Raw genomic sequence first — 19,732 nt, 5'->3', positions numbered from 1 at the left:
ACATTACAGAGTCATTTTTGGCAGGAAAAAGTCTTTTTTTTTTTTTTTTTTACTCCATCATAAAAATACTTAAAGTGATATCTATTGCATAGATATAATACAATATAGACATATTGTATAGATATAATATCTACTGTATAGATAGTAATGTATAGAATTATTGAGTCACTATACTATACACTTGAAACTAATATAACACCATATGTTAACTAACTGGAATTAAAAACTTAAAAAGAAAAAAAAAAACTCAGTCATACTTTCTGGTCTTTGTATCCAAAGGTCTTTTTGTCAACATTTAAAATGTAAATAATGTATCTTTGGAGTATCCACAAAGCAAAATTTTAATATAATTACAATGACGTTCCTCATTCTCTCACCTTTAATTATTATTCAGTTTTTTTCAGGTGAGCTATTAATACCTGTCAGCTATACAAGCAGCCTGCTGTAAAGAAAAGTACAGAGAATAACACATACAGAACACAACAACACAACAGAAGGAAACAAGTCAGGGCCATACCTGGGTTATTATTAACATTACTTTTGGGTGGTTTCTGAACTGGTTTGGGAAGTGTAGATTCAGTCAAAGCTTTATTAGCAACAGCCTGTTGAGCCTTCTTTATACTGCTCCCTTCGGATTCCCATGTCTGCTCACCAAGACTCAGTTGCACTGAGAACATCTTCGAAAAACATAAAGAGACAAAGAAAACATTAAATTCTTTCAGAAAATAAAATATGCTGTCTGAGAGAAAAACTGATACACCACAGAATCAAAATTTTAGAGCTAGAGGTGACCTTACAGATTATTTGCAACAAAAATCTTATTCTACCAGTGAAATAATTTTAAGAGATTGTACCAGATTCTGTTCTATCCTATTTGAAGGCTTAGTGGCAGCTCTAAGTGTGCATTTTGGGTAGAATAAATCAAGAAGAAATCATTTCCGTAAATAGATTCATATTGTTAATCAAACAGTCCTCAAAAAAACAGCAGAATAAAGAATAAGAGAAACTGTAAGAAAATCCACAAGGCCCTGTCTCTGTAACACTGACAAAATCTAATTCCTTAAATTTTATACTTAATACAATCTAGTCAAAAACCAGGCAACCCTACTGAATATTGTGTCACCAGGAAACTCTCAATCTTCCACAACCAACATTTAACCAGTCACCAAATTCTGTTAATTTTAATGTCATAAGTAGTTCTCAAATGTCTCTCTCTAAAAAAAAAACAAAAAAAAACAAAACAAAAAAACCCCTCAAATCCAAGTATATCACCCCAACTTCAGGCTAAAAACCTTTAATTTTTCCCATTCTAGCATGGCACAAAAGTTCTATCTGTCCATCTTCATTTCATACCTACTCTTTCCCTTGCCATCCAAACATTCCATTCACACCATTATTTCCATACAAACCCAAAACTTATTCACCTTTAAAATGGAGGATTAAGTTATAAAATACACACATAATCTGCTGTTTTACTCCACAGATAGCTTACTAATTTGTAGGAATACAAAGTAGTAAAAAATATATGTGTATTACAATTACTAAGAAATAAATGTGTATCTGTAGAAAGGAGGTCAGGTAGAAAGTACCCTAACCAACTGATTAAAGTTAGCATCATCCATAATCACACAAACGGTATCATGTACCTCCTGATATGACCCAATGAGAACTATTTGGTATTCCTGGCCAAAAATGTTTAGCCTGAATCTAATCATAGGGGGAAAATCAGACAAACCTAGATAATGGCATATATTCTACGTGACAATTGGCCTCAACTCTTCAAAAATGTCAATGTCATGAAAGGAAAAAAACACAACAAAAGAATATGCCATAATCTGGATTTGTCTGGTTTTTCACCCTATGATTGGTCTGTATGATTTAAACTCTCCTGCCTCCTGATCTTGTAGATGTCACTATTTTCCTAGGCCCACAGGCAAGACACCTTTGAGTGGTCTTACTTATCTCCTCCATTTCTCTCATCATTCTTTCCTGCAAACAACTATCAAACTACTGATTCAACTTCAAAAGTATTTTTCAGATTTGGCCTCCTCTCTTTATACTCTTTGCCAATGTCTTAGCAAAGAATATCAACCTCTCTCTCCTAAACTACTATGAGACCATCCTAACATCATTCTCTTAACATAAGACTTTCCCATTCACACTATCCTCCTTACCACCATCAACATGAACACTCTATAAAATACAAATGTACCCAAGTCAATCCTCTGCTTTTCAGAAACTTCTCTACAGAATCCCACCAGATTATTATACATCTAAAACTAATACAATGTTATATGTCAACTAATCTCAATAAAACTGGAAAAAATAAAAAGAACCCCAATAATTTCCAGTAGGAATCATGGGACGCACTGTTTTTGAGTTTAAGTGGTAGCTTTACCATTTACTATATACAAAGTTAAGAAAATGACTTATTCTTTCCATTTCCTTACTTCTTTAGTAAAATGGCACTAAAAAGAACACATAGGATTGTTGTGAAAATTAAAAAAAAATGACGTAAATGCCCCCATTAGAAAGGTAGAGACTGTCAAAAGCAAAATCCAACCACATGCTAACTACAAATACTGCATTTCAACTATGAAGACACAGTTTAGTCCTCGCTTCAGCAGCACATATACTAAAACTGGAACAATAGAGAGAAGATTAAAGATTAGCATGTCCCCTGCAAGGATGACATAGTTTAAAAGCAATGGGATAGAAAAAAAAATGTGCCATGCTAACATATCAAAGAAAAGTCAGAATGGCCATATAAATATCAAAGTAGATTTCAGAGTAAAGATTAATACCAAAGATAACAAAGTTTATTTCATGATAAATGGGCCAATTAATCAAGAAGACATAACAATTTTAAACATTTAGTCAACTAATAACACAGCTTTAAAATATATGAAGCAGGGGCGCCTGGGTGGCGCAGTCGGTTAAGCGTCCGACTTCAGCCAGGTCACGATCTAGCGGTCTGTGAGTTCGAGCCCCGCATCAGGCTCTGGGCTGATGGCTCGGAGCCTGGAGCCTGTTTCCGATTCTGTGTCTCCCTCTCTCTCTGCCCCTCCCCCGTTCATGCTCTGTCTCTCTCTGTCCCAAAAATAAATAAACGTTGAAAAAAAAAATTTTTTTTAAATAAATAAATAAATAAAATAAAATATATGAAGCAAAAACTAATAGAACTGCAAAGAGAAGTTGAAAATACACAATTTACATCAGAAATTCAATGCCTTCTCCTCTTAATAAGTGATATAACAATTAACAAGTACATTTGTCCTCTATTTCTCACAAAACATTCACCAAGAAATAAAATATTCTGGACCATAACACAAGTCTCAATAAATTCAAAGGATTCAAGTGATGCAAAGTATGTTCTCGGACCACAATGGAATTAAGTTATAAACTAATAACAGAAAAATCTCTGGAAAATTTCCAAACATTTCGAAACTAAATAATACATTTCTAAATAAAGGGTAAAAGATTAAATCAAAAGGGAAATTAAAAGGTATTTTAAACTGAACAAAAATGAAAACACCACATCTTGGAAAGTAACACTAAAACAGTACTAAGAGGAAATTCCTAGCACCAAATACCTATTCTAGAAAAGACATAAGGTCTCAAATAAGTTAGCTTTAGCTTTAATCTTAAGAAACTAGAAAAAGAAAAGCAAATCAAATCTGAAGTTAACAGGAAAAAAAAGTAATAAAGATAAAAGCAAACATTAACGAAATATAAAATAAACTCTATAAAACCAAGAGCTGGTTCACTGCAGAGGTCAACAAAATTGGTAAACCTATAAACAGACTAATCTTGAAAAAAAAAAAAAAAAAAGACATAAATTACCAGTATCAGGAAATGAGAGAAGTGATATCACCCCAGATTCTTAAAATAATAAAAAGATAAAAAGGGAGTATTTTTAACAATTTTATGCCAATAAACTTAACAACTTAAATTCTGTGAAAGACACAATTATTAAGCTCATTCAAGAAGAAATAAGTAACCTGAATAGCACTATATATGTTAAAGAAACTGAATCTGCAGTTTAAAATCTTTCCACAAAAAACAACAACAAAAACCTCCAGGTCCAGATAGTTTTAATGATAAATTATACTAAGTATTTAAGAAAGAATAATAACAATTCCCACAAACTCTTCCCAAAAATTGAAGGAGGAACACTCCTCAACTTATTCTATGAAGCCAGGATTACTTGAATACTAAAGTCAGAGTAAGATACTATTAAGAAAAACAGGGGGCGCCTGGGTGGCGCAGTCGGTTAAGCGTCCGACTTCAGCCAGGTCACGATCTCGCGGTCCGTGAGTTCGAGCCCCACGTCGGGCTCTGGGCTGATGGCTCGGAGCCTGGACCCTGTTTCCGATTCTGTGTCTCCCTCTCTCTCTGCCCCTCCCCCGTTCATGCTCTGTCTCTCTCTGTCCCAAAAATAAATAAACGTTGAAAAAAAAGAAATTTAAAAAAAAAAAAAAAAAAAAGAAAAACAGGGGGCGCCTGGGTGGCTCAGTCGGTTAAGCGTCCGACTTCGGCTCAGGTCATGATCTCACGGTCCGTGAGTTCGAGCCCCGCGTAGGGCTCTGTGCTGACAGCTCAGAGCCTGGAGCCTGCTTCCTGCTTCCGATTCTGTGTCTCCCTCTCTCTCTGACCCTCCCCCATTCATGCTCGGTCTCTCTCTGTCTCAAAAATAAAGATTAAAAAAAAAAAAAGAAAAACAGTATAAACCAAAACTACAGGCCAATATCTCTCATAAAGATAAATGTAAAAATCCTTCAGAAAATATTAACAAGGAATGCAGACAGGTGTAGCTACTCTGGAAACAGGTTCTTCAAAAGGTTAAAAGTAGAACTACCCTATGATCCAGCAATTGCACTACTAGGTAATAACCCAAAGAATTAAAAAAATACTAATTCAAAGAGATACATGTACCCTAACGTTTACAGCAGCATTATACATACAATAGCTAAATTATGGAAACAACTCAAGTTTCCATCGACTGATGAATGGATAAAGAAGATGTGGCATGAAGGGAAGACCCAAAAGGCGAGCTACAGATCTCTCAACAGAAACTTGGCAAGCCAGAAGGGAGTGGCATGATATATTCAACATGCTGAATGGGAGAAATCTGCAGCCAAGAATACTCTATCCAGCAAGGCTATCATTCAGAATAGGAAAGATGAAGATTTCCCAGACAAATAAAAACTAAAAGAGTTTATGACCACTAAACCAGCCCTGCAAGAAATGTTAAAGGGAATTCTCTAAGTGGAAAGGAAAAACCAAAAGTGACAAAGACAAGAAAGGAACAGAGAAAATCTCCAGAAACAAAGACAAAACAAGTAATAAAATGGTACTAAATACATAGCTATCAATAATTCTTCTGAGGTAAATGGACTAAATGTTCCAATCATAAGACACAGGGAGTCAGAATGAATAAGAAAACAAGACCCATTTATATGCTATACACAAGAGACTCATTTTAGACCTAAATACACCTGTGGACTGAAAGTGAGGGGATGGAGAAACATTTATCATGCAAATGGACTTGACTATATCATAATAAAGGGGATTGCCCAACAAGAAGATTTAGTAATTTTAAATATTTATATATCCAACATGGAACCACCTAAATATATAAAACAATAACAAACATGAAGAAACTCATTGATAATAAAACAATAATAGTAGAGGACATTAACACCCAACTTACATCAACAGATAAATCACATAAGCAGAAAATCAACAAGGAAATGTGACATTGAATAATACCCTGGACCAGATGAACTTCACAGATATGTTCAGAACATCCCACCCTAAAGCAGTAGGATGCACATTATTTTCTTTTCTTGTTTTTCTTCAAGTAAGCTCCATGCCCATCATGGGGCCCAACAGTGGGCTTCAACTCAAGACCCTGAAATCAAGACCTGAGCTGAGATAAAGAGCAGACACTTAACCGACTGAACCACACAGGAGCCCCCAAATACACATTCTTTTCAAGTGCACATAGGATATTCTCCAGAATAGATCACATAATTGATCACAAATCAGGCCTCAACAAGTACAAAAAGAATGAGATCATACCATGCATATTTTCTGACCAAAATACTATGAGGTCAAACACAAGAAAAACCGGCAAGAGTACAAAGTGATTCTTCTAAATAATGAATGGGTCAACCAGGAAATCAAAAAAGAAATTAAAAATACATGGAAACAAATGAAAATGAAAACACAATGTCCCAAAACCTTTGGGATGGAGCAAAAGTAGTCACAAGAGGGAAGTATATAGCAATACAGTCCTACTTCACGAAGCAAGAAAAATCTAACATAAATAACCTAAGCTTACACCTAAAGGAGCTAGAAAAAGAAAAACAAATGTAGCTTAAAGCCAGCAGAAGAAGGGAAATAACAAAGTTTAGAGCAAAAATTAAATGATATAGAAACTAACAGATCAATGAAACCAGGAGCTGTATCTTTGAAAAATTAATAGAATTGATAAATCTCTAGCCTGACTTATCAAAAAGAAAAGAAAAAGAACACAAATATATAAAATCACAAATGTGAGAAGAAAAAGCACAACCAATGTCACAGAAATACAGTTATAAGAGAATACTATAGAAACTATATGCCAACAAGTTGGACAACCTGGAAAAAAAGGATATATTCCTACAAACATATAAACTACCAAAACAGAAACAGGAAGAAATAGAAAACTTGAACAGACTGATGCCCAGCAAAGAAACTGAATCAGTAATCAAAAATCTCCCAACAAACAAAAGTCCAGGGCCAAATGGCTTCACAGGGGAATTCTACCAAACATTTAAAGAACAGTTAATACCTATTCTCAAACTATTCCAAAGAAAAAGAAATGAAAAGAAAACTTCCAAATTCATTCTCTGAGGCCAGCATTACCCTGACACCAAAACCAGACAAAGACTCCACGAAAAAAGAACTACAGGCCAATATCCCTGATGAACACTGATGCAAAATGCTCAATAAAATACTAGCAAACTGTGTTTTGTCCAACAGTACCTTAAAAGAATCCTTCACCATGATCAAGTGAGATTTATTCCCATTTGCAAGTGTGGTTCAATATCCATAAACCAAGCAATGTGATACACCATATTAATTAAAGGATAAGAACCGGGGCGCTTGGGTGGCTCAGTCAGTTAAGCGTCAGACTTCAGCTCAGGTCATGATCTCACAGTTTGTGAGTCTGAACCCCTCACTGGGCTCTGTGCTGACTGCTCAGAGTCTGGAGCTTGGTTTGGATTCTGTGCCTCCCTGTCTGCCCCTCCCCCATTCTCACTCTGTCTCTGTCTCTCTCTAAAAATAAATAAACATAATAACAAACAAACAAACAAATAAATAAATGGATAAGAACCATATGATCCTCTCAAGAGATGCAGAAAAAGCATTTTATAAAGTACAATATCCATTCATGATAAAAAAAAAAAAACCTCAACAAAGTAAGGTTAGAGAGAACATACCGAGAACATACCTCAACATAATAAAGACCACAGTTAATATCATACTTAATGGGGTAAAACTGAGCTTTTCCTCTACTTTCAGGAACAAGTCAGAGATGTCCATTCTCACCATTGTTATTTAACATAGTAGTAGAAGTCCTAGCCTCAGCAATCAGACAACACAAAGAAATAAAATGTATCCAAATCAGCAAAGAAGTCAAACTTTCAGTATTTCCAGATGACATGATACTCTACATAAAAAATCCAAAAGACACCCCCACCCCAGAAATTGCTAGAACTGATACACAAATTCAGTAAAATTGCAGAATACAAAATCAACATACAGAAATCTGTTGCATTTCTATACACCAAAATGAAGCAGCAGAAGGAGAAATCAAGGAATCAATCCCATTTACAATTGCACCAAAAAACAAAAACTTAACCAAAGAGGTAAAAGATCTGGACTCTGAAAACTATAAAACAATGATGAAAGAAACTGAAGATTACACAAAGAGATGGAAAAACATTCCATGCTCATGCACTGGAAGAGTAAATATTGTTAAAATACCTGTACTACCCCAAGCAATCTACACATTTAATGTAATCCTTATGAAAATAACCACAGCATTTTTCACAGACTTACAACAAATAATCCTAAAATTTGTATGGAACCACAAAAGACCCCAAATAGCCAAAGCCACCTTGGGGGAAAAAAAAAAAACACAAAGCTGGAGGCATCACAATTCCAGACTTAATGCTACATTACAAAGATGCAGTGATCAAGACAGTACAGTACTAGCACAAATATAGACACAAAGATCAATAGAACAGAATAGAAAACCCAGAAATGAACCCACAATGGTATGGCCAATCTTCAACAAAGCAGGAAATAATATCCAATGGAAAAAAGTCTCTTCAACAAACGGTGCTGGTGAAACTGGACAGTAACATGCAAAAGAATCAAACTGGATCATGTTCTTATATCATACAAAAAAAAATAAATTCAAAATGGATGAAAGACCTAAATATGAGACAGGAAACCATTAAAATCCGAGAGAAGAATACAAGCAATAACCTCTTTGATATTGGCTGTAGCAAGTTCTCACTAGATAGGTCTCCTGAAGCAAGGAAAACAAGAGCAAAAATCAACTACTGGGACTTCACCAAAATTAAAAGCTTCTGCACAGCAAAGGAAACAAAACAAAACTAAAAGGCAACCTATGGAATGGAAGAAAATATTTGCAAATGACCTGATAAAGAGCTAATATCCAAAATCTATAAAGAACTTATAAAACTCAACACCCAAAAACAAATAATCCAGTTTAAAAATGGGCAAAAGATGGGCACCTGGATGGCTCAGTCAGTTTAGCGTCTGACTTTGGCTCAGGTCATGATCTCGCCATTTGTGAGTTCAAGTCCTGTGTCTGGCTCTATGCTGACAGCTCAGAGCCTGGAGCCTGCTTCGGATTCTGTGTCTCCCTCTCTTTCTGTCCTTCCCCTGCTTGTGCTCGTTCTCTCTGTCTCTCTCTCTCTCTCTCTCTCTCAAAAGTAAATAAACATTAAAAAAAAATTTTTTTAATGGGCAAAAGACATAGACATTTTTCCAAAGAAGACATACAGATATGAAGTGAAATATCACTTCACACCAGTTAGAACAGCTAAGATTAACAACATAGGAAACAACAGGTATTGGATGTGGAGAAAGGGGAATCCTCTCACACTGTTGGTGGGAATGCAAACTAGTGCAGCCACTCTGGAAAACAGTATGGAGGTCCCTCAATTAAAAAAAGAACTACCCTACAATCTAGCAATTGAACTATTAGGTATTTACCCAAATGACACAAAAATACTGATTCGCAGGGGCATATGCACCCCAATGTTTGCAGCAGCATTATCAACAATAGCCAAATTATCGAAAGAGCCTACGTCCATCAACTGATGAATGGATAAAGAAGATGTGGTGTGTATATAATGGAATATCAGTCATCAAACAGAATGAAATCTTGTCATTTGCAACGATGTGGATGGCGCTAGGGTGTATTATGCTAAGTGAAATAAATCAGTCAGAAAAAGACAAATACCATATGATTTCACTCATATGTGGAATTTAAGAAACAAAACAGAGGAACATAGGGGAAAGAAAAAGCAAGGCAAATCATAAAAGACAGTCTTAACTATAGAGAATAAACTGAGGGTTGCTGGAGGGGAGATGGACAGGAGGATGGGCTAAATGGGTGATAGATATTTAGAAAGACACTTGTTGATGGGGCCCCTGGGTGGGTCAGTCGGTTGGGCGTCCAACTTCAGCTCAGGTAATGATCTCGATATTCGTGGGTTCGAGACCCACATCAGGTTCTGTGCTGACAGCTCAGAGCCTGGAGCCTACTTCAGATTCTGTGTCTCCCTCTCTATCTGCCCATCCTCCCCTCCCCGCTCATGCTCTGTCTCCCTCCCTCTCTAAATAAGTATTTTTTTAAAAAAATTTTATAATAAAATAAATAGATAAATAAAGAGAACGACACTTGTTAAGGTGCCTGGGTGGCTCAGTCATTTGAGTGTCCTACTTTGACTCAGGTCATTATCTCACGGTTCATGAGTTTGAGCCCCACATCGGGCTTGCTGCTGTCTGCGCAGTCTGCTTCAGATCCTCTGTCCCCTCTCTCTGCCCCTCCCCCACTCATTCTCTCTCTCCTCTGTCTCTCTCTCTCCCTCTCTCAAAAATAAACATTAAAATTTTTTTAATATTTTAATAAAAAAATCTTTAAAATGTTTTTAATTTTAATTAAAAAAAAAAAAGAAGGGCACTTATGATAAGCACTGGATGTTATATGTAAGTGATGAACCACTAAATTCTACTCCTGAAACTAATATTACACTATATGTTAACTAACTAGAATTTAAATTAAAACTTGAAACAGAAAAAAAAAAAAAAAAAACCAGAACTACCCTACAATCTAGCAATTGCACCATTAGGTGCAATCTCTACCCAAAGGATACAAAATACTTATTCAAAAGGATACATGCACCCAATGTTCATAGCAGCATTATCAACAATAGTCAAAGTATGGAAAGAGCTGAAATGTCCACTGACTGGTGAATAAAGAAGATGACAGATAGATATTGATACAGATACAGATATATAGATGTAGATATAGATACAGACATAGATTTAGATTTAGATAATATAGATATAGATGTAGATATAGATGTAGATACACACACATATACATACATACATACGATAGAGTATTATTCAGCCATAAAAAGGAATGAAATCTTGCCACTTGCAAAGACCCGGATGGAGCTACAGCGTATTATGCTAAGCAAAATAAGTCAGAGAAAGACAAATATCATATGATTTCACTCATGTGGAATTTAAGAAACAAAACAAATGAATAAGGGGGGGAAGAAAAGAAAGAGTGAGGTAAACCAAGAAACAGACTCTTAACTATAGAGAACTGATGGTTACCAAAAGGGAGGTGGGTAGGGGGATGGGTAAAATAGGTGATGGGGAGTAAGTAGTGCACTTGTTGTGATGAGTAGGTGTTGTATGGAAGTGTAGAATCACTATACTGTATAGCTGAAACTAATATTATACTGTATTTGAACTAACTGGAATTTAAATAAAAACTTAAAAATATACATATATATTAACAAATGGAATCCATCAATATAGAAATGAGATTATAACTAAGTATTTTAATACATTATAACTAGGTGTTTTATCCCAGGAATTCAAGGGTAGATTCTACATCTGAGAATCAATCAATGTAATTCACAACATTGAGATTAAAAACAGAAAAACCATATATTACCATCTCAATCAATGCAGAAGAACCAACATGACAAAAATCAACATCTATTCATGTTAAAAACTCTCAGTAAATATTAAGTAGAAAGGAATTCTTCAATCTGATACAAAGCATCTACAAAAAAAAAAAAAAAGGTACACCTAACATCATAATTAATGGGGGGAAACTGAAATATTGCCCATAAGATCAAGAAGTTAGAGATACCTGCTCTAACCACTTCTATTCAACATTGCACTATAAATTCTAACCAATCCAATAAGGCAAGAGAAATAAATAAAAGACATTAAGATTGGAAAGTAGGATTTAAAGTTGTCTTTATTCAAAATGACATGTGGAACCACCAATAAAATCTTTTAAAAAAAACTTTTTTAAGGCTACTAGAACTAATAAATGAGGTTAGCAAGATTTCAGAGTATAGTACATCAATCATACACAAAAACTGGTGTCTTCTTATATGGTAGCAAAATCAGTAAGAACAATTAGAAATTGAAAGTTTAAAAGATGTGGTTTATATATACAATGGAATACTACTTGGCAATGATAAAGAATGAACTCTTGCCATGTGCAACAATGTGGATGGAACTGGAGGGTATCATGCTGAATGAAATAAGTCAGTCAGAGAAGGACAATAAGTTTTCACTCATAGGTGGAATTTGAGAAACTTTACAGAAGACCATGGGGGAAGGGAAGGGGAAAAAAACAGTTTCAAACAGACAGGGAGGCAAACCTTAAAAGACTCTTAAACACAGAGAAACAAACTGAGGGTTGGTGGGGGGAAGTGGGGGAGGGGGGAAACGGGTGATGAGCATTGAGGAGGGAACTTGTTGGGACGAGCACTGGATGTTGTATGTAAGCGATGAATTATGGGAATCTACTCCTGAAACCAAGAGCACACTATATACACTGTATGTTAGCTAACTTGACAATAAATTATATTTTTAAAAAATCAAATCAAATCAATCAAATGTCAACATCAAAAGAAAAAAAGAAATTGAAATTTTAGGGGCACCTGGGTGGCTCAGTCAGTTAAGCATCTGACTTCGTCTTAGGTCATGATCTCACGGTTCATGAGTTCGAGCCCCGCACTGGGCTCTGTGCTGACAGCTCAGAGCCTGGAGCCTGCTTTGGATTCTGTGTCTCCCTCTCTCTCTCTGCCCCACCCCTGCTTGCGCTCTGTCTCTGTCTCTCAAAAATGAATATTAAAAAAAAAAATTTTAAAGAAATTGAAATTTTTAAAATAGCATCAAAAATATGAAATATTTAAGCATAAACCTAAAGACATAAAATACCTGTCTACTGAGAACTACAAATATTGTAGTTCTAGATAATGTCTAGATAAATGAGAGATACTTTGTTCACAGGTTGGAAGACTCAATTTTTCTACCATGTTAATTTGCCCCAAACTGAGCTACAGATTCACAGCAGTTCTATTCACAATCCCAGCAGGGTGTTTCATAGAACAGACAAGCTGACTTTAAATCCATATAAAAATGCAAAGAAACAATTCTGAAAAAGAAGAACCAAATTAGAGGGATAATACTACCAGATTTCAAGAATTAGAAAACCACAGCAAACAAAACACAGCATTTGCATAAAGATGAGAAAACAAATCAACAGAATAGAACAGACTCCAGAAATACACATATATACGGACAGCTGATTTTTGACAAAAGTGCAAAAGTGATGCAGTGAAGAAAGGGTAATCTCGTCAACAACTGGACGTGCATCTACAAAGAAATAAATAAGCCTTCTTCCATATCTCACATGGCATACAAAAATCAACACAAAACGGCAATTAGATCTAAAGGTAAGACCTAAATGTCAAACCTAAAGTGATAAAATATCTAGGAAAAAATGTCGTGAAAATCTTATGATCTTTGATGAGGCAAAGATTTCTTGGACATGAGGCCAAAAGCACAATCTATACAGAGAACAAATGAAGAAATTGGGATTCATCAAAATTAACAACTACTGCTCTTCAAAAAATACTGTTAAAAAAAGAAAAGATAGGGGCGCCTGGGTGGCGCAGTCGGTTAAGCGTCCGACTTCAGCCAGGTCACGATCTCGCGGTCCCTGAGTTCGAGCCCCGCGTCAGGCTCTGGGCTGATGGCTCAGAGCCTGGAGCCTGTTTCCGATTCTGTGTCTCCCTCTCTCTCTGCCCCTCCCCCGTTCATGCTCTGTCTCTCTCTGTCTCAAAAATAAATAAACATTAAAAAAAAAAATTTATAAAAAAAAAAGAAAAGATAAACCACAGAGTAGGAGGAAATATTTGCCAAACATATATCTAATAAAGGACTTGTATCCACAATATCCAAAAAGAAACATCATCAGAGAAGACACCAGAGTAGGAAGCTCCAATAAAGGCAAAGTGCCTGTCACATAGCAAACACTCAATAGATATTTTACCAATGATTTTTTTAATCATATATACTACTAACAAGCAATGACATAATTATCTGAGCACTCCCATCATCAACATAGTTGCCAAGAATTTATAAATCATCCTTCCATTACACCACACTAGAACAGACATCATAATTTCTAAAATTACAGATAAGACAACTGAAACTCTAAATTACTTTCTCAAGGCTACATTAGCTGGATAATGTAGGGCAAAAATCAAGCCTGACAAATCTAGCTAAGATTAAAAAAAAAAAAAAAAGGACTATCTGGCTTCAAGACCACTGGATGATACGGTCTCCCTCAATAAGAAAGCTACTCCAAAGTAAACCTCCTTGAATTGTCGCTCCTGGAGCTTTCTCAACACTTAACTCATGCATACCAACAACTTCTCAAAATAGGGAAATAAAGGAAAAGAAGAAAATATCATTCTGTGTTCTTTCTGGCTCTTTTCTTTATACTCACATTATAATAGCCTTCTTTAGAGATATGAAAAATCCAAACAACAATCCATAAAAAAAATGAAGAACTGTACTTAGTTACCTAGGATATACAGCAATATCACAGTAACTCACACTAACATAAGGTATACTAAATTACTTCTGAATTAAACTTGAAAGTGAGCAGAGAAACAAAAGAGGGCAAGGAAAACATTGTAATTTTTTATTTAATAGTCATGGGTTAAAAGTTGCCATAAGCTGCTTAGATTCTATAAGACTCAGTGTGGGAAAGAGGAAAGCATGTAAACATAAGACAGATCACTATTTCCCATCAAGAAGTATGTATGAAAAGATAATTCCACACTACCTTGAAGACATTTATGTTTCTCAACTCTGGATGCACATGTGAGTCATCTTGAGTGCTTAAAAAAAAAAAAACTTGATGTCTGGGCCTCATCCAAGACCAATCAAACTAGAATTTCTGAGGTTAAGACTCAGGCATAAGTATTTTTTAAAGCTTCCTTGTGATTTCAATGAACAACCAAGGTTGAGAACCACTACTGTAGGTGTGTGTGTATACAACATAAAAACATATATGCATGCATACACAAATATGTATATTGTCATATAACTGGTTAATGTCCCAAGAAAACAAATGAGCTAGAGCTATGTTTAAATTTTTGATGCCAGAGATAATCATTTAGTTCATTAAAATACATTACATGTCTCAAAACTACTGGTAGACATACATCAATGAAAGTGACTTTGCTTTCCACAAAAGGGATCCAGACCCAGCAAATTAATTCTAACACTAATAATGAAAATTAGACTCATAAATGTTATATATTTCCTTTAGGAATCTGCTAATTATTTTAGTACTTTCTCTTTTTAAAAAAAAAATGAACTACAGCTAAATAGGGTGGTCTATGACCAAAGCACCCTGAGCAATAACACAGGTTGGCAAAAGAATCCCCAAATCTTCTTAGAACCCAAGAGAGTCCTGGGACTGTCTAGAAACCAGAAGGTGGACCACAACAAACCTGGTCCTTTAGAGAGGGAAATTGATGACATTGAAGAAAGGGAGGGGAGGGAAGGAGAGGGAAAGCTAGAGGAATAGCCTTGAATAGGTGAGAGGAGTTGGGATCTAGCACAGAAATAGAGGGGCTGGCCGCCCTACAGGTAGTCCATCCACAGTGCAGAAGGAAAGGCAGAGTTTGGATTTAGGCCGGGATTTTGCCAAGCAAGTGCTAACCAAGGGGAGCAAAACTGCTGAGGGTCTATACAAGGTATTTGGAATTTAAGCTGGTTAAGAACTAGGTGAGGACTGAGGGAAGTGAGAAAGAGTAAAAGAGTGGTAGAAATCAATGGATTTGTGGTGTGGAAGAACTACTGAAGTCAAATAGAGGGAATGAACTAGAAAGTTAGGAGGTGTAAGAGAGAGATGAATGCTTGAGATCAAAATTTTGGAGGGCCTTGCAATTATTGGTAATGATAATGTCAATAATATGATCACAGGAATGAGTGGCTGAAGGAGAATGGAAGCAAGATAATAAGAAAAGCCCAAGAAACTGAAATGTCAGCATGTTGGAACAATAATCTTTGTAGACAGTGAAATCAACAAAAATTAATACATGATGAGTCAGAGTAAAAGTGAGGCATGAGAAACATGATGGAACCACCCAGAGGTGAGCAAAATGACAACCATGTGAGGACGCAGAGGTTAGTCTATTCACATGAAATTCAAAGCTGAAGAGCTATCTCAAGGAAGAATTCCTGGAATTAGAAATGAGGAGCTACGAAGACAGACACCAGAGGAACCATAAAATACAAAAGAATAAAGTATTTATTAACACTAAAGAAGCTCAGTCTAGTACAAGACTAACGATCAACATACATCATTACATACAGCACAACAATGTCTACACCTGCGTAAGGCAGGTCCTCCTGAAAGCCCAGGGCAGGGATCAGAGAAGTTTCACAGAAGTTTAGAAGATGTGGTATGTGACCTAAGTGTTTAAAAATGAATAAGAACAAAAGGCCCTCAAGGAAGGGAGGTGCTACAAGATAGGCAAAGGAGAGAGATATGAAAAAAACATGAAACATTCTAAGAAATGCAAACAGTTCAATGTGATTAAGGGCAGAAAGAGTATGAAATGAATATGAATTAATGCGTCTAAAAGAGAGTCAGGATAAATGACTTAACAGGTATACCAAGGCCACAACTTTTTTCTCTAATGATATGAATCATAAATCATATCATATTCATAAATCATTAATTTATGAATAAATAAAACTGTTGACAAGAAATCTTCATAAAAGCTTCTAATAGGGAACTGAATTAATGGATTTGAGTTTCATCTTCTATTCCTTACTTTGAAGGAGGTGCTAGAAAACAAATAATAAATAGCCAGCTGCTTTATACTGATTAACCAACTTTTAGAGAATCAATTACTTCAACATACAAAAATTTATGAAAATTATCGTAACCTTCAAATCCATGATTAAAAATGTATCAAAGAAATCTGTGTACAACTGAGATTTTTAAAAACATATGAATAGAGTTCAAACATAAATGCATTGATTATAAACTTCTTTGTAACATGTATACATATAAACATATATGCATGAAGTTACATATATAAATATAAGCTGCTTTTCCACTTAAGAGAACAATATTATACATGAATGTATAAACAATAATAACTGGTATATACAACTTTTATAAATGATATAACTTAGAATTCCATATCACATTGGGAAAGATGTCTCACTAGGTAACTGTTGCTAGATTTCCTCTGTCTCCATTTTTACTTTAGCAGTTATAATTTCATGGAAAGAATACTGCACTTGGGAGCAAAAGAACACATATTCAAGTGCTGGCACTGGCACTTATGAACTACTATTAAGCAAGTCAATTAACTTTTCTCTGCCTAATTTACAAAACAGAAATCAAAAATTCACATTTCATGATTCATTAAGATTTTTGTGAAGTACTGTATCTGAAAGAGCTTTGTAAACCATAATGAGCTATAAAATTGTTCAGTTACAGACTTCTAAACATTGGTAAAATAGGACTAAGAGCCTTCAGGTAACCTGCTGCCCCTCCCCCGCAAAATGAAGCACAATTAAAACCTGTGATGACAAATCTGATAGACTTTGATAAGCATGTCTCACCACCTCTCTTCATAACCTTACCTTCGAATGAGCAGGCCCTCTTTCTTTCAGAAGTTTATACTGGGGTTGGACTCTATTGAAACGGGCTAACTCATTTACCAGACACATTGGAGTTTTCTCTTTGGGGTTTGCCATTTTATCTTGGAGAGAAGCTGTAAATAAAAAGGCTGTAAAGTTTTTGTGAAGAATGACTTTACAAAATGGATGAAAAGCTAGTTTTGACTTTTTTCGATTGAAGTTAGATTGTAAATTTGGATTAAATTATTTTCATGAATTTTATATAAAAAAATCAAATCATCTACAGTCTTCCATTACATGCAACAGAAATATGTATCACATTTTAAACAGTAAATTAAGGTAACTTTCTCCCTAAGTACCTAAGTTGCCCTCTCTCTATTTTTTGATAACAACATGCTTAAAGATTTTTAAATTATATTATAATAATTTTTAATTTATAACTTCCCTTTCCTCTCAAAAAAATTTTATAATAAACACAATTCTCCCAATTCTTATTACCATAAAACTAAATTCTTTCTACCTTCTTAAATCATTTTTTCCAGTTTATTTCTTCGGAAATCTCTACACCCAACATGGGGTTCAAACTCATGACCCCAAGATCAAGAGCTGCATGCTCTACCAACAGCCAGCCAGGTGCCCCAACCTTTTTTATCTTTTGGTCTGATTTTTTTTTCCTTCTAATTTTGAGGCAGCATATTAACTGTAAGAGCTCTAGACTTGGGAATCAAGTCTAAGTACTAGCTCTTCCAACTATTATTTTTTAGCAACTTCCTTTTCTTTTTATTTTCTAACGAAATTTTAAAAGAAGCAAAAAGGATAATTTAACCAATGTCCGTGTCACTACCACCTAGAACTGAAATCAGTTTTTCCATGACTGTTTTAATTTTATTAAGAGAAAAGTATTATATTCCAGTTAAGCTCCCTTTATCCTTTCCAGAAACCACTACTATATGAATTTAGAATATATCCCTCTGGGAGGCGCCTGGGTGTCTCTGTCAGTTAAGCATCTGACTTCAGCTCAGGTCATGATCTCGCAGTTTTTGAGTTCCAGCCGAGCATCGGGCTCTGTGCTGACAGCTCAGAGCCTGGAGCCTGCTTCAGATTCTGCCTCCGTCTCTCTCTCAAAATTAAGTAAACATTAAAAAAAAAATTCAGAATATATCCCTCTGGGATATTTTAAAATACGTTTATATATGCATGCATGTATGTCCACGAAAAAATATATAGTCTTGATACACATGTATACATATACACGTGGTTTTGTAGTCACATTAATAGTAATATTAACATAATTTAACATAATAGTAATAACATAATATTAACATAATTTTCATAACTTACTTTCTTCAATCTTCAATTATGTTTTTGATATTATAACTTATATAAATCCATTGCATTACTTTTAACTGCTGTATAATTTCCATCACAGGGAGCCTAGGCGGCTCAGTCAGTTAAGGCTCCAATTTTGGCTCAGATTATGATCTCCTGATTCGTGGGTTCAAGCCCCACATCAGGCTCTGTGCTGACAGCTCAAAGCCTGGAACCTGCTTCGGATTCTGCGTCTCCCTCTCTCTGCCCCTCCCCACTCACATTCTGTTTCTCAAAAATATATAAATGTTAAAAATAAAAAAAATACTTAAAAAATAATAATTTCTATCACAATATCATATCGGTTTTTTAATCCCTTCCCCTACTAAAAGACACTTAGGTTGCTTCAATTCTTTACTCTTACGAGTTAAAACCTGTTGCCAAATGGCACGCACAGTATACCACGTTACTTTCCCCTAGCAGTATGAGAATTACCACTTCCCCTCAAACTTGAATGGTCAGGCATTTTAATTTTTGATAATCTGATATTTGACATTTTTTGTTATCCCCATTATTATTTTAATTTGCATTCCCATTTTCCTAGTGAAGATAATCATCTTTTCATATTATTGATCATTTGGGCCTCCTTTTTTGAGAATTGCTTCCATCTTTTTTTTTAATTGATTATTTTATATTTTATTATTTACCAATCTTTGCTTTCTATGTCTTATTTAAGAAATCCTTCCCTAACCTGTAAGGTCTTAATGATTCTTACTTAATTAAACTAAGCTTTCTATGCTTCACCTGTAAAATAAGGGTAATAAATCTATCCTACTTAACCCCCAGATTATCTTGACTTTAAGATTTTTAAATGTATAGTAATCTAAATACTACAGCTTCAAATTATTTTCCTAATACTATATTAAATTACTTTATCCTATATTATTCCTTCATCTTATTTATAGACACATTAACTGCTTTTTAGTTTTCTTTCATCCCCTACAAATCAGTACTAAGCAACACTTTAAAATCTAAGCATAAAACACGCAAGTGGATTACTTTCTGCCCAATAAAACTGTAGCCACCATGTGTGGAGCATACATTAAATGAA

The 19,732-nt window shown here is 35.1% G+C and overlaps 1 protein-coding gene and 1 pseudogene across 15 annotated transcripts in view; one reads left to right on the top strand and one right to left on the bottom strand.

Annotated features, from left to right (window-relative positions):
* STAU2 (staufen double-stranded RNA binding protein 2) overlaps positions 1 to 19,732 on the bottom strand; it is a 312,929-nt gene that overhangs the window by 259,853 nt on the left and 33,344 nt on the right. For 7 of the 15 annotated variants that reach the window (XM_086695695.1, XM_086695693.1, XM_086695694.1 and 4 more), the window contains one exon: positions 518 to 677. In XM_086695695.1, coding sequence (XP_086551821.1) covers positions 518 to 677 — 160 coding nt within the window. Of the gene's footprint in view, positions 1 to 517; positions 678 to 17,316; positions 17,463 to 19,732 lie in introns of all 15 variants that reach the window. The other 8 variants (XM_086695685.1, XM_086695687.1, XM_086695686.1 and 5 more) reach the window with 2 other exon arrangements.
* LOC112859842 (U6 spliceosomal RNA) lies at positions 2,612 to 2,724 on the top strand (annotated as a pseudogene).

This window comes from Puma concolor, chromosome F2 (genome assembly GCF_028749965.1).
Source record: "Puma concolor isolate L17-30 chromosome F2, mPumCon1.1.hap2, whole genome shotgun sequence".
NCBI classification, from domain to species: domain Eukaryota; kingdom Metazoa; phylum Chordata; class Mammalia; order Carnivora; family Felidae; genus Puma; species Puma concolor.
This window is presented reverse-complemented; position numbering and strand designations above follow the sequence as displayed.